A 15,700-nucleotide genomic window follows, 5' to 3' on the forward strand; every position below is an offset into this window, starting at 1 on the left:
TCTCTCTCTCTCTCTCTCTCTCTCTCTCTGTCTCTCTCTCTGTCTCTCTCTGTCTCTCTCTCTCTCCCTCTCTCTCTCTACATCTCTTTCCATTTTTCTGTCCTTGATACTATGCTTCTGTTACTCTCTTTTTTTCTGTTTCTTATGTTTTCATAAGCTTATAGATTTTGAGATGGGAAGAATCAGTGTCAGTCTAATCCAAGAGTCTCATTTTACAGGGCAGGAAATCAAGGACAAAAAAGAGAAATGACTTGTCCAAAATTCTATGGATAATTAGTAGCAAAGGCAGGATTTAAACCAAATATCTTTGGCTCTCTTTACCTCTGTCTCTTTTTCCATTTTGATTGCTGTCATTATTCCCTCTCCCCGAACCCCACTATCATCTCAGTCTCTATCTCAGTCTCTCCACCTCTCAGTCTCTCTTGATCCAGTTACTCACTTGACAAGCATCCCTTCCAGTATCACCTCCAGCACACACCATGTTTTCTGTTATCATCCCAGGGAACACAGTCTGGCACTTGTTATCTTGAGTAATCCTCAAGGATAGGCACTGGAGTTTGTCTGGGTCTGGGTAAGGAAGAAAGGGGTGGGCTCACATGTTCCAGGTGATACTGACTCCTTTCTCCCTATCCTCCACACTTGCATCCCTGGCCTTTCACCTTTAGCCTTTAGCTCAGACCTTAAGTCCCCAGACCATGAGCCCAAGATGATCTTCTAGTCCCAAGCTCTCCAACCCCTTAATTTCTGCCCTTGCATTCCAAAAGACCTCAAGATCAGATTTCTGGAGCCTCAACCCCTGGTCTTAACATCCTTCAACCCCTGACTATCAATACTATTTACACTTCATTATTCAATTCAAATTGCCATTTTCAAAGTTACCAATGAGATTGGAGAGATAGAGATATATAGATAGACATATATAAATTGATAATTAACTTATGAATATATAACATATGTAGGGCTAGCTGTTTGCACAGTGGATAGAGCATTGGGCCTGGAGTCAGGAAGACCAGCTTTTGTCATTTTCACCTTCTCAACATCAATGCATCCTCTGCTCTCCACTCACAAAGCTCCTCATCATCTCTCAGCTGGGTTATTGCACGAGGCTTCCCATTTGGTCCTTCTGCCTCTTGTCTCTCCTCACTCCCTTCCATCTTCTGCTCAGCTGTCATGGAAGTTTCTCTAAAGCCTCTCACCCTAACCTAATTCCCCCCACCCCCCACCTCTGCCCCCAGTTAAATACTAGTAGCTTCCAGTTTCCTCCAGGACCAATATAAAGTCTTCTGTCTGGTGTTAAAAGCCCTTTGTAACCTGACCCCACCTGCTTTTCCATTCTTCTGACACTCCACTCCCTCTATGCCCTCTACCTTCCAGTGACACTGGTCTCCTGGCTGTCCCCCAAGCCTGGAATGTTCTGCCCCTCTCATTAATTTATAATGTAATAATGATTTATAATATAATTAATAATAACCTCTTAATTTCCCTGACTTCCTTCAAGACTCAGTCCACCCCCCACATCTGCCAGGGGTCTTTACTAATCTTTCCAGCTGCCAGGGCCTTCCCCTGTCAGATTTCCATCCATCCACCTATATATTTGCCTGTTTTCTCCTCTATTAGTCTGTGAGCTCCCTGAAGACCAGGCTTATTTTTGTCTTCCTTTGTACCCTCAGTTTTTAACATAATCCTTGATGCCCTAGGAAGAGCTTAATAGATCCTCTTGGCTGACTGCCACCAAAATCCAGATCCTAAATCATAAGACCATAGACTTAGACCTGGACTCCTCACAGGCCATCTTCTCCAAACCCCTTTTTTTCACATTTAAGGAAATCAACACTCCATGATTATTTGACCCATGACATCAAACTTCTCCAGACTGCACTTCTGACCTCCCCATTCCCTAGAAGCCTCCAACCCTCTGAGTCCAGACACTGTGATGATGGAAACTGTTTTTTTTTTTTGGGGGGGGGTTGCCTTTTTGGAGGGGGGAAGGCAAGGCAATTGGGGTTAAATGACTTGCCCAAGGTCACACAACCAGTAAGTGTTAAGTGTCTGAGGCCAGATTCCAGGGCCAGTGTTCTATTCACTGAGTCACCTAACTGTCCTGATGATAGAACCTGTAACAACTGACCCCTGAGCTCTCAGCCCTTAGCACTCATCAACCCAGAGACTCTGACCCCAGAGATGTTCTTATCCTCAGACTTCCGACTTCTGACTCTGCAGAACACAGATGCCCCAAGGCCAGACTTCCTAATCTTCCTCTGCCCCCATGCCTGGAGCTCCAAATCCAGATTCCCCAACTCTTCCTGCCCACCTCCCCCACCCTCTTCTCACGTTTGTGTGAATTGGTTATGCCCCAGCCAGACACTTGACATAGTGTCCCAGGTGTGACACATGCAGTAGGCAGAGCCAAGGGTTGGACAGCGCGTGTGACACGGGCAGGCAAAGGTAGGTACAGTAGACGCAGGTCATGGTTGAAGCTGCCTAGTTGGGCACGGAAGCCAGGGTGGGTCACAGAGCGCCCAGTCCGCCGGATCTGCTCTGTCCAATCCACATTCTGAAGGCTGTGATCCCCAAGGCGCACCCAGTATTTCCTACAGGCATGATAGAAATGTGAACTCTCAAAGACAGTATAGACTCATTTCACGGATAGGTAAGCTGAGACATCAAAAGGAGAAGAGACTTGCCCAAGGTCACATGGGGAGTTAAGACCAAGATTCAGGTCTTCTGACTCTCATCACAATACCTCTTTGATCCTGTCACCTAAGACACCCCTCCTGACTATTCTAATCCTCCTCCTCCTCTCCCCTTAGCACAGTCTGGGTCCTTCGGGATTATTGACTTAGCCAGGGCTCTTTCCATGTCCTACCCAAGCAGGAAAGGGAAAGGGGACAGAGAGGACAGACAGACTGTCAGTCCTAAGAAAAGAGTGTCACAGATGGGAGGGACCTTGGAACAGGGAATTTGGGAACTGGAAGGAACCTTAGACCATAGGCTATCAGGGCTGGGAGGGACCTTACGGCATAGAATGTCAGAACAGGGGGGAGGGAAGCGGGGAGTCTTGGACCTCAAACTGTGGGGAAGGTAGAGGGTAGTGCTTACTTGTGGTTGCAGTGGGCTGTGGTGAGGACCCAGTGGGGGGAAATTAGGACACCCCCACACAGAAGTTGGTTGCCTTCAAACAATCCCACTTGCCAGGGCTGGGAGTTAGGGATGCAGGTGGTACCATTGAATATGGCAACCCCATCAGCGATGTCAATGGTCTGGCTCAATCCTTTTGGAGAAAGAAAAAAAAAAAGATGGAAACAGAGAGAGGAATAGAGACAAAGACAGAATCAAAGAGGCAGACAAAGATAAAGACAAAGCAGACCACCAGAGGCAGAGGGAGAGATGGAGAGATTATGTTGCAGACAAATAGAGAGGCAGTGATAGGGGAAGGAAGATACAAAGAAATGAATATGGCTGATTAGAAATGAAGTATACCAGAAAGGGAGAAGGAATGGGCAGAGAGAGAACCCCAGGCAGTCAGGAACACAGACTAAGATACAGGAAGAGAGTTTCAGAAAGGGAAAGCAGCAGACATAAAGACAATGATAGACCCCAAGCAGGTCCAGCACCTAGAGAAGGAGCTGGGCATGCAGACATTAATGGAATCAGGGAAACAGCTCTTCCAGCTGGATAGGATAATGTTTGAAGTTTGAGGACAGGAGATACGCTCTTTACCACTCAGAGTTCCCACTCTGCGGGAAGGGAATGGAAAGTCTTACCTAGAAGACCCAGGAGCAGAAGGATGCTGGGCTTCATTGGAATCGAGCGCCAATGTCTGAGGAGAAGGAAAATTAGAAAATTCAGGGAAATGCTTCTATCCATAGTCCTCTACACCCAGGACCTCCAACTTCCTGTTCAGCCCAGTGTCAGAACTTCCCATCCCTCCCTGTGGGGGTGGTTCACTGTCCTTATTTCCACCTATCCCTCAGTCTAGCTTTCTTGTTCCCCTCTTGTTTATTTATTCCTTTATCTGCCTCTCCTACCGTACAGGCTTCATTCTTAATCTGTCCCTCTGTCTGTTTTTCTTGTTTTCCCACTTGCCCCCCTCTTCCCCTGTCTCTCTACCTAAGTCTCTGTCCACTCATTTTCCCTCTAACTGTTACTTTGGTTACCTATATCTCTGCCTTTCTCTCTGTATAATTCTATGCAACTGTCCCTCTGGTCTCCTGCCCACAAGCCCTGCTCAAACCTCCACCTACAATCTCGACACTCAACCTCTGTCCCTGAATCTCTTCATTCTCTGCTCTCTCCCAGCCCACTTAGCCTAGGCTTTTAACTCTCCTAGGTCAGTGGATTTCCGGGTTGGGTGGCAGTGGGAGTTGGTGAGGGCGGTGGTGGCATGGGGGCGGGGTCCCCCCAATCCCACCACGCTCCACCTGAATAATGACACTTAATTGCAATTCAGGACTGAAGAGGGGAGGGGGAGGGGCCCAAGTGCGGTTCAGCATTCCACACTTCAGCTTTCCCCTTTCCCCACCTAGGGCCTCCCTCTACTGGACTACCTGTGTCACACAGATGGGCGCATGTGCACGCATGCACACACCCTGGGTGCTTCTCTCTCTCTCTCACACACACACACAAACACACACTCACACACACAACACCCACTTTTGTTCCCTTTGGATTCTCCTGGGCCCCTGAATGATGAAAGGACAAACTGGATCCCGGTTTTAATCCTTCTGACTGTGGCCGGGCATAGAGCCCAGTCTCTGAGAGCTTAGGAGGAAGAGAAACCAATGAAGAAGATACAGAGTCAAAGTGAGGAACCCACACTTGTTGAGAGACAGAAAGCAGAGGAAGGAGAGAGAATAAGAGGAGGAAGGAGAAAGAGAGATGGAAGAAAAGAGGAGAGAAGAAAAATACGGAGACAGGAAACACACAGACACAATGCAAAAGCCTGGAAGGTGACTGAGAGCCCCAGACAGAGCCCAGAGAAGCCAGGGAGGTGCCCTGAGACTGAACCAGAGCAAGAGAACAGAGATGGAGACCAAAAGGGCACAAGCAGCTGCTTTTCCTGAACGGCCAATATCTCTTCATGCATCCCTCAGTCTCTGCATTTCTCTAGCTTTGATTTTCTCCATCCATCTCTGAATTTAAAACCCACAGAAGAATATCAGAGCCAGAAAACCTCTAAGATGGTTCAATTCAACCTCCCTGTTTCACATATAGAGAAACTGAGACACACTGAGGGAAAGTGACTTGCCCAAGGTCCTTCAGGGTGACAGTCCAAGTCAGTGGCAGAGCAGAGAATCAAACTCAGATGGTCTAATTCTTAGTCTGTTTTTGTTTTCTTTCACCAGCTAGGTGGAGCAATGTGTAGAGCATCGGGTCTGGAACTGGGAAGACCCGAGTCCAAAAATCCAGCCTCAGCTACTTACTAGCTGTGTGAACCTGAGCAAATCGCTTAAATTCTGTTTGCCTCAGTTTACCCATCTGTAAAATGGGTATAAATAATAGGGTTGTTAAGGGGATGGAGTGAGATTGTAAAGCACACGTAGTAGGCACTATATAGATGCTAACTATCATTACATGTTATTGTTTAATTTATTATTATTAAATGTTAGCTACTATTAAATGTTATAACTGCTTAATTTATTGTTATTAAATAATAATAATTATTATTGTTGTTAAATTTCCTTTCACATGGAAGCAGGAGTCCAAGTTAGGAGAATTAGGAGAGTATTGGATAGAAGACTGAACAGAGAGGCCGAGTGTGACAGAGATGAAAACAGGGATGTGTGCTGGTGGGAAGGGGGGCTGGGGGGGATGGAAAAGGAGTGTTCTGATCAGAGAGAGAGAAGGGTCCTTCCTCAATTCTCCCTCCCCTTCTCACTGGTAAGTCAGGAAAGATCTTTGTGTGTGCTACTTAGTGAAGGCCTGAGTAAGTTACTAAGGGACCTAGAAATGAATCTTAGTTCAGTTTCTTACTTGAAGTATGACCTTGGGTGAGTAATCTGCCCTCCCTGGGCTTCAATTTGCAAAACAGCCTATGTTATGCTTACCTCCTGAGGTTACTGTGGGGGTCAGATGACATACTAGATGAGAATGTCCTTTGGAAGTTAGAAAGCATGGGACTAGGGGAACACATGTGTCCTCTCTGACTTGCTCCCACCTCCCACATGTCATCAGTGGCAAAGCACCATCTTTCTCCTCTCTGTTTCTACTGGCACAACCACTGGTCAATATCACCTCTTACCAGAACTAGGGCAATAGTCTTCTGATCAGTCTCTCCCCTGCTAAGCAATCTTTCTGCCACTATCCGAGTGACCTTCCTGATGCCTAGGTCTGAGGATGGAAGCCCTGTGCTTTAAAAAAAAAAACCTCCTGTGGTTTCCCACTTCCTATGGATAAAAGACAAATCCCAGATCCCAGCATTCCAGGCCCTACCCCAACCTATCCCCAACCTTCCTCACTAGCCCGATCCTGCTTACTGAGCCCACTTCTACTAGTGCCAGCCATCAGTACCCGGCTTTATCCTCTCTCTATTGCCAATACTGTGTCTCTATTCACAACAGTCACTTTGCTCAGATCTGGCCCAACTTTGCCTGGTGATTTTTCTCTCAGCCTCCCCTTCATTTCAATTCAACAAGCATGTAATAAAATCAGAGTAGTGTGTCAGGGCCCTGTGTTAGGTGCTAGGGACATACAGAGAACAACATGAATGAGTCCCTGCCCTCAAGTAACTTACTTTCTCTTGGAGGAATGTTCCATGCACTTAAGTAAACAAACAAAGTCTAATTCAAGGTAGTTTCAACAGGAAAAGAGAGCTGGGAGAATCAGAAAAGCCCCGAATGTGCTGCCTAAGCTGTATTTTGAAGGAACTTAGAAATTCAAGAGTCAGCTCAAGCAATATCTCCTTCAGGAAGCCTGCCCGGATTTCATCTGATTTCCCAAAAGAAAGCAATCTCCTTTCCTTCAAAATTTTCTCGAAAACTTTGGCTTGGTCTCTGCTTTTGCACCTTTTACCTTGTATCGTAAGTATTTGTCTATATTCCATATTCCTCCATTAGAATATAATTCCTGCAGAAAGCAAAGGAAGGGAGGAATGTGTCTGTTTTCAGTTTTATTGCCACAGTGAGCACATCACAGATGAGAGGCTTCAGGGGTTGCCTAGTCTAGGGGAAAGAGTAGAGGACCTGAAGTCAGAAGGCTACATTTGAATGCTGACTCATATTCCACTAATTGTGTGTGGCCTCAAGCAACTCTCTTGCCTAAGTATCCTCATCTGTAAAGTGGTGATGGTTACTCAGTCTTTTTCAATATATTATTTTTTTGCTTAAATGCTTTTTCTCCTCTTTTTTAATTCTTCATTATATGAAATGGCTCTCTGAGAAGAGAAAGAGAGAATTTCACATTGAGAGACATAGGTGATGAACAAAGATATCACTACAAATTTAATTGTTTTGTTTTGCTTTTTAAATGGGGTACAGGGACATCTGACCCATCTACCTAAGAAAATGTCTGGGGGCTCCAAGGAGAGAATGTCCATATAGTTCAAACCTCAAAGTGCTTTGTAAATGTCAACAATTACTGTTGTGGGTTCATAATAAATGCTTCTTGAATTAATTTAAATTACATCTGAGCAGGAAATCTTGTGGCAAGAGGGAGGGGATTGCTGGACAGATGTTGGCAGGGAGAGGAAAGAGCCAAAGATCCATACCAAAGATCTTCCCAGCTTTCTAGGCAGCTGTGCTATAGAGGAGAAGCCACTAAACTTGGGTTCAAATCCCACCCCCTGATACTTACTAACTAAATGACCTTGGGCAAAACACCTAACCTCTCTGTCCTAGTTTCCCCGTCCATCAAAAATGGGTTGAACCCAACAGTCTCCCAGGTTCCTTCTGTCTCCAGATCTCTGATCCTATGACTGACTGTCTGATCCCTCTGCCTTCTGAAACTCCTCTGACTTCACATTACCCCTCCCAGCCGCATGTTGGCAAAGGCATGAGGAAATGCTTCAGGGAGTTGTCCTTGGTGAAGAAGGCAAACCTTGGAGCTTTCCCTGAATCATAGAATCCTGGATTTCATTCAGAGTGGGAAGGGGCCCAGGAGGCCAGCTAGTCTAACCTGTATCTAAGTAGGAGTCCCTTCTGACAAAGGTTTGGCAACTCCACCCAGTGGCCTCCAGGAATGGGGAACCCATTCCTTCCCCAGGCAGCCCAGGTCACTTGAGGCTGGCTTCAATTCTTAGGACATTCTCCTTGGCAATGAACAGAGCTTGGTCTCTTTACCACTTTGATTTTAACAAGAAGAAGATCTATTCTACTTTTTACGTGATTCCTCCTTCAAACACTTGAACATTCTCCAAGTCCTTTCTTCTCCCGGCTAAGCCTCCCAAGTTCCTTGAATTTTTCCTTATGTTGGATGACCTTAAGACCCTTCCTTCCTTCCTTTGTCAATGGAAAAGCCTCCCTTCCAAAAAAAAAAAAAATCCCTTCTAAGAAGAAAAAACTCAGCACATTAACTGTGACTTGCACATGTGACAGTCCATACTCAAAGTCTACGGCCTAAAGCCCCATTGGCTTTTTAGACTGTATCACACTGCCATTATGCAACAAGCATCTCTTCAGGGCAGTTCTCCATTCACACAGTGGATGGAGATCTGCACTTGGAGCCAGGAATAACTGGGCTCAAATTCAGTGGTACACATTCCTCATTCTTTGACTTTGGGGAAGACACCTAACCACTCTCAGTCTCAGTTTCTTCACCTGAAAAAGGGGGATAATAATGGCACCTCTGTCACAGGACTGTTGGGAAGATCAGGTGAAATGATGTGCTTGCAAACTTTACAAAAGTCAGTCAATAAACATTGATTAAATACCTACTGTGTGCTTTTAAGTGTTAACTATTATTATCAATAGTAATCATTATATTTTTTCATCCTAACACTAAGGAGATCATGGGACATTTTGCCCAAGGTTTTGTTGAAATGGAGATAAAATTGCCTTTGGTTCTCTTTTGTGATCCCTAACACACATCTGTCCCTCTCTTGTATCTAGCACCAGAAACATTTGGAAAGAGTACTTGGAGGCAAAAGATTGATGAGTGGGCATTTATTTGTCTGAGAAACATTATGGTAGAGTGGAAACAAGTCCAGCCTTAGAGTGAGGAGGACTTGGGCTCTCAGCTGATCTCTGATCCATACTGGTGGTGTGACCCTGGGCCAGACATTCAACCTTTCATTGTCAGAAGGGAGTTCTCTGAAGCCATGAATTGCAAAGAAGCTGCTAATCTAGATTGGCAGAAGGAGTTCCTCATGGGACCTCTTTACTCTGATGAAAATTACAGGTATCATTTAAAAAATATTATAAGGCAATTGTGCAAAGAGCTGGGGATAGACAAAATATGAAGTCTTTTTTTTTTTTTTTTGCTTACATTCCATCAGTTGCGGGAACTGTGTGATGTTGGACAAGCCACATTGCCTCTCTGATAGATCACTCCCACTACCTTCTTCAAAAAGTTTCTGTATGGGAAGCATCTTGGAAGTGGCAATTGTCCGGGATGCTACTATTTTCAGATAAGGACTTTCCTCCTAGCTCCTCCCCTCCTTCTCCTTCCCCATCTGTCTCCTCCCAGCTGAAATCCACACAAAGCTGTCTGGCTTCTTACTGCTGCTGTCAATGAGAAAATTATTGGGGTGTGTAAATACAAGAATATAAGGAAATGGAAGTAGGGAAAGTAACAAAGCATGAGCATAAAAGCCCCCATTGGTGAACTTCTCTTAACATGTAGCCAGTAGACTCCGCTGATTTTTTTTTTGCCAAAGGCATTTACTTAAATCAAAAGCATTAGTTACAAAACATTTCTATCAAAATAAGGTTTGCACTCTGCCATAAATACACTCAGAATCCATGGAGGTAGAATGAGAATTAATTGAAAATACTATTGCAAACATAACAAGGCACATGGGTAGGGAGTATACTTGTCCAAGAAAGCTTATAACTCTGGGGCTGCAGGGCTTCAATGTCCTTTCTTTTTCAGCGGTCTTTTCTAACGTTTGATTCAGCACATGGCTTCAGTCATGTTCAAGTTACTATGCTACCCACATGTAGGGAATGGCTTTGTCAGGGCCTTACCCCAAGACCACTTCTCATTTGCTCCTCTCTTTTTTTATTATTAGGAGACACCTTGTTTACCAGGGCTAAGAACCAGCAAATCAACTGTGCCCTGAATTTGGCATACTAATGGTGCTTTGTGCTCACCCTCTGGATGATCTCAGCTGCAGATAAATCACAGAACTGGGGGTCCCTGAGCTTGCACAAGCAACTTCAGGAACCATGGCCCAGTCATGAAACCCTGCTATGAATTCACTTTTATCTTCAGGCAAACTTGCAACATTGTTGCTGTTAACTCACCGCTGCTAACTCTCATTGCTAGATTCTTTGCTTGCCACAATTACATGTAAGAAGGCTTAGCCACTATGCCTTGTCTCTTTGATCCTAGAGAGACAATGGTATAAATGTCTATTTTCCCTCCAACAGAATAAAGAAGTCTCTATGAAATGGCCCAATCTTGCGCAAGGAAAAGGTATATTAGAATGAAGTTTGGGTTCCAGAACTGAACCACCATATCTCTAACCGGCTTCTTCCTGGATTTCTCTCCTCCACAAACCAATGGAGTTTCAATCTTGGTACCATCGTCAATTCCTCATTCTCTCTCACACATCCCTCATCCAAACAGTTGCCAAATTTTCTCCTTTTCCCTCTGACACCGCCACCATCTTGGTAGAGGCCTTCATCACATTGTGTCTGCTGGTGTCATTGAATGAACTATTGCAATAGCCTTCTGGCTGTTCTACCGGTTTCCCATCTCTCCCCCTCCAGTTAGTTCTCCACTCAGCAGCTGAAGTAAGCTTCTGAGAACACAGATCTGACCATGTCACCCCATTCGCATTAGATAAACTTTCCTGGCTCCCTGTTCCCTCCAGGATTAATAGAAAATCCTCTTTTTGATTTGCAAAGCCTTTTATAACCTTCCCAATCCTCTGGTATCTTATATACCTCCATTTTCTTTTCAATACAGCAACACTTGACTTCTTGTTTATTGAACAAGATACTCCAAACTTGGGGAATTTTTCCTGGTTGGCTCCCATACCTAGATCCCTTTCCCTCCTCATCTCCAATTCCTGACTTCCTTCAAATCTCAGCTAAAATCTGACTTTCTCCAAGAGACTTTCCTAGTCTACCTCAATCTTAATGCTTTCCCTTTGAGATTCCTTCCAATTTATCCTTTTTCATATGGGTGACTAGATGTTGCAGTGGATAGAACTCTGGGCCTGGAGTCAGGAAGATCTAAATTAAAATCTGGTCTCAGATACTTTCTGACTGTGTGATCCCGGGGTAAGTCACTTCACTCAGTTTGCCTCATTCCTCATCTGTAAAATGAGCTAGAGAAGGAAAGGGCAAACCACTCCAGTATCTCTGCCAAGAAAATCCAAAATAGGATCATGAAAGTCAGAGATGACTGAAAAACAACTGAATAATGACATTTTGAAGAGGGGTTATATTTGTCCTGTTTGAGAGGAGAACCACGAGCATGAGTGGAGCCAATAGAGTAAAATTTTGGCTGAATATGAGGGAAATTGTCCCAGGGATAACTAGCTTGAGGTCGAATGGACTGACTCAGGGGTAGCTACTGAGTTTTCCCTCATTGGAAATCTTCAAGGAGACACTGGGTGGCTACTTGTCAGGATGCTGCAGAAGAAGTTTCTGCTCTGATATGGGTGGGAATGTCTCCTTTGGGAAGGTTACCACTTTGCTCCTTGTCAGAAAAGCCTCCTTTATTAAGTCAACAAATGCACAGCTAGAGTCAAGGAAGTAAATGAAAACTGAAGCAAGCCTAGAAGCTCTAGACAAGAGACTTCCAATATCATGGGGAAGACAGGGAGAACAGGGAAAGGGGGGAAGAGCTCAGAATCTTGCAATCAAGGATGTGCTTTACTCATTTCTGTGAGATATGGGACAAGTCCCTTCTCCTCTTTGGGCCTGAGTTTATTCCCTTGAAAAATTAAAGGTTGGATTATATGAACTCTAAGGAATTTAAAACTCTTACACCCTGTGTTCTAAGGTTGTCCTTGCCCTGTATGTTCTATTTTAAGACCCTTCCCAGCCCTGACATCCTGTTCTCAGGGCCCTCCCAGCTCTGACATTCCCTGTTCCAAGGACCTTCCCAGCTCTGACATCTCCTGTTCTGAGGGATCTCTCAGTTCTGATGTCCTCTGTCCTATAGAACTTCCCAGATCTAACACATTCTAATATCACATCGGGTTCTAACATTCTGTGTTCTCTGTTCTGACAACTCTTCCAGCTCTGCCATTCCACATTCTTATCCTTCTATGTACCCAGTGTTGTTAATGTGCTATTGGTCGGTCATGCCTTGGAATTTTGTGGGTGATAATTTGAGGACCTCTCTAACTAGCCTGTGATTTACAAGCTTGAGAAATACAGCCCTGCCAAAAACATTGCCTACGGACATAGAACACTGAAGGACTATGGGATAGGGAAGAAATACACCCTTCCTGGTGCACATTACCCATGCTCCAAACCCACTCTTGTTCTCCAAGTAAAGTCCATCTTCTTTGCGTGGTATTCCAGAACCTCAATAACTCAATGTCTCCACCACCACCACCCCAGACCTTTGAGTATGAAGCCTCCTATCATATCCCTTCTCCCCATGCAGATCCTTCAGAATGGAACTCGCATTGAATTTAGAACCTGATGATCTGGATTCAAGTTTCACCCCCATCAATTACTAGTAATCTATGTGACCTTGGATGAGTCATTCATAACATTCCTGGACCTCAGTTTCCTCACCTGTAAAATGAGGGGGTTGCATCAGTTGGCCTCTGAGGGCCTTTTATCAGTCTGTTGCCTGTGCCTGGCCTGCCCTTCTAATCCCTGCTTGTTTCTTTCCCACCTCTCTAGGAAGCTTCCTCAGCCACTCCTGACCTAGAACAATCTTTCTCTTCATGGATTGCTTTCTTCCTCCATAACAATAACAAAGGAGAAAAATAGCATCTATATAATGTTTTATGGTTTGTAAAGCACTTTTACATATATTTATATATATTATCTCATTCAATCTGCATCAAAATCCTGAGTGGCAAGACCTCTAACAATATTGAGGTAAAAATATCCCCATTTTTCAGATTAGGCATCTGAGACATACAGACTCTAAGTGATATGCCTAAGGTCACACAGCCAGTTGGTGTTTTAGGCAGGATTCAGACTCATGCGACATATGTATTTGACTTCTCTGGGCTTGTGTCTTGTCCCTCCCCCCCCCCCCCCCCCCCAACTAAACCTTGAGCTCCATGAGGTCAGGGGTCATCTCATCTAAATTCTGTCTCTGCCCAAGCTCTTGGCATAGGGCTAGAGCGGCTCATTGAAGCCTCTTTTTGCATGTTTGTTGATATAAGTGGAGAATCTTAGGGGTTTGGAAAGTCAGGACCAGAGAAAATGAGATCTGAAGGACCTAAAATGTCAGAAATAGGCAGGAAAGATTCCATCTTGAGGCTTCAGAATCTCATGGACAAATGCAGAAAATTGTCCTTGGCTTTTGGACAGTCAAGAATGAGCCTAGAATACCAGAATTTTTTAAGTGCCTGAAACAGATTCAGAACAATCCAGAACATTGTCTTGGAGGGGCCCAGGATGCTTGAGTATCGCAGAACTGCTAGGAAAAGGCAGGAAGAGCTTGTGGGAGGAATGGGGTGGCTCAGCTTATCTCAGGGCCATGACTTTATTCCACCCCCTTCTTCCTCCAGGGATCCCCTGCCTGGATTGTATCCTGGATCCAGTTCACATAACGGGAGACACGAGTGTAGACGCCTGGCCGGTTGGGTTGGCCACATGGGAAGTCCCCCCAGGAGATCACACCCTGCAGGGTCCCATTACAGACCAGTGGGCCCCCTGAGTCACCCTGGAGAGAGAGGAAGACACAAACTCAGTGACAAAATCACATCCAGCCCAGGGAGAAAGAAATAGAGAAAGAGTTAGAGAAAGAGATGGTGGTGGAAACAGAGGCAGAGATGTACACAGAACAGTGTAAAAGAAAGGTATATGGAGTTAAAGGGAGGTAACTTGAATCAGGGGCAGCTAGGTGATGCATAGAGTGCTGGGCCTGGAGTCACAAAGACTTATCTTCCTGAGTTTAAATCTAACCTCAGACACTTATTAACTGTAACTTTCAACAAGTTGCTTCATCCTGTTTGCCTCAGTTCCTCATCTGTAAAATGAATTAGAGTAGGAAATGGCAAACCCCTCCAGTATCTTTGCCAAGAAAACCCTCAATGGAATATCAAAGAGTTGGACATGACTGAAACAAGGGAGCAACGAAATCTTGAATCAAGGAAATTCTGGAAGAGTTTTTAAAATAGAGGGGAAAGCGCAGAGATAATAATTAGAAACAAAAGAGAGAGAGACTTATAGAAAGAGCTTGACAGAGCCAAAGGCAGAGAAAAATAGAAAAGAGTAGAGAAGTAAATCTTTCTCTCCCTACCTCTGTGTGTACATCTCTTTCTTTGTCTTGGGAATAGTGGAAAGAGGCAAAGTGGTCACAGAACCCCTATCATGCAATCAATCACCATGTTGTCCAACAAGCCTTTCCTCTTTCCTATACTTTGCCCATGTGCCCTCTCTCCATTTCCTTGTTTCCCTAGTGTCCATAAAGAAACCATCCTTGCTGTGTCAATGTAGAGTCAACACCTACACATTGTGTTTTGTGTTCCCATCATAACTTCAGCACAGTACCAATCATTCTAGAGTGATAGATAAAGAAATCTAGGCTGATGTGGCCCCCTTCTGGTGGAGTACCATCAGTGGGATGGCTACTGCTGTGCCCCCTCCCCCTGCCCCCAGCCATTTGCTCTTCCAAAGAAGATGATGGGTAGGTCTACCCATGGCAAGCATTCTTTGGCACAAGGAGATACTGCAGAAGCAATTTTGGAAGAAGGATGCCAAACCAAGATGGCGACTCATAATGCCAAAGGCTCCAAATGACAGCCCTGAGAATTGGAGGATGAGGATCAGGAAGGTCATGGAACTTGAACCAAGTGATCAAGTCAGATAAGAGAGATGTGAGTGTGGTTTAATGGGAAGGGCTCTTTTTTGGACTCAGAAGACCTGGGCTTGACTTTTTGCTTTTTCTTATTTCCTTCATGACCTTGGACCAGTCATTTAAACATTTGGGACAAAATTTTCCACACTATGAAACAGCTTCAACAAGATGTTTCCTAAAGTATCTTTAAATCTTATAATCTGAAAGTCACCAGGGATCCATAATTTCAATAATCTCCTCTAACACAGAACCTTCCTATTTTTACTCTTCCATAAAAATACCTAGAATAATTGTAAGCTTCTTGAGGGCAGGTACTGTCTTTTGACTCTTTTTGTATCCCCAGCACTTAACACAGTGCCTGGTACATAGCAGATGCTTAATAAATGGTGACTGGTTGATTGATTGGAAAATTCACTTTTGAAGTCATAGAATGAAACATATTTTGGGGATGGAGGCAATGTAGGTATTTGTTTGTATTTGATTCTGCATATTTGTTACAAGTGCTTTTTTTTTTCTTTTTGTTTTCCCCAGGCGGTTGGGGATAAGGATGGAGGAAAGAAAGAAAGAAAGAAAGAAAGAAAGAAAGAAAGAAAGAAAG

General features: G+C 44.5%; 2 protein-coding genes across 7 annotated transcripts in view; both read right to left on the bottom strand.

Moving 5' to 3' along the window:
- LOC138161842 (kallikrein-12-like) overlaps positions 1–4,380 on the bottom strand; it is a 27,114-nt gene extending 22,734 nt beyond the window's left edge. Inside the window, exons 1-5 of one of the 4 annotated variants that reach the window (XM_069088838.1) lie at positions 4,245–4,380; positions 3,765–3,820; positions 3,100–3,271; positions 2,332–2,591; positions 440–567 (exon numbers count right to left, since the gene is read on the bottom strand). In XM_069088838.1, the coding sequence (XP_068944939.1) occupies positions 440–567; positions 2,332–2,591; positions 3,100–3,271; positions 3,765–3,801 (597 nt within the window). In that variant the 5' untranslated portion in view covers positions 3,802–3,820; positions 4,245–4,380. Of the gene's footprint in view, positions 1–439; positions 568–2,331; positions 2,592–3,099; positions 3,272–3,764; positions 3,821–4,157 lie in introns of all 4 variants that reach the window. The other 3 variants (XM_069088835.1, XM_069088837.1, XM_069088836.1) reach the window with 3 other exon arrangements.
- Positions 4,381–13,055: 8,675 nt separating this feature from the next.
- Positions 13,056–15,700, bottom strand: part of KLK13 (kallikrein related peptidase 13) — a 9,223-nt gene continuing 6,578 nt past the window's right edge. For all 3 annotated transcript variants that reach the window (XM_069088839.1, XM_069088840.1, XM_069088841.1), the window contains one exon: positions 13,056–13,965. In XM_069088839.1, coding sequence (XP_068944940.1) covers positions 13,786–13,965 — 180 coding nt within the window. In that variant the 3' untranslated portion in view covers positions 13,056–13,785. The remainder of the gene's footprint in view (positions 13,966–15,700) is intronic.

The sequence above is a fragment of the Petaurus breviceps genome, unplaced genomic scaffold (assembly GCF_028583685.1).
Source record: "Petaurus breviceps papuanus isolate PSGF00001 unplaced genomic scaffold, PetGlider_PUasm1.0 185, whole genome shotgun sequence".
NCBI classification, from domain to species: Eukaryota; Metazoa; Chordata; class Mammalia; order Diprotodontia; family Petauridae; genus Petaurus; species Petaurus breviceps.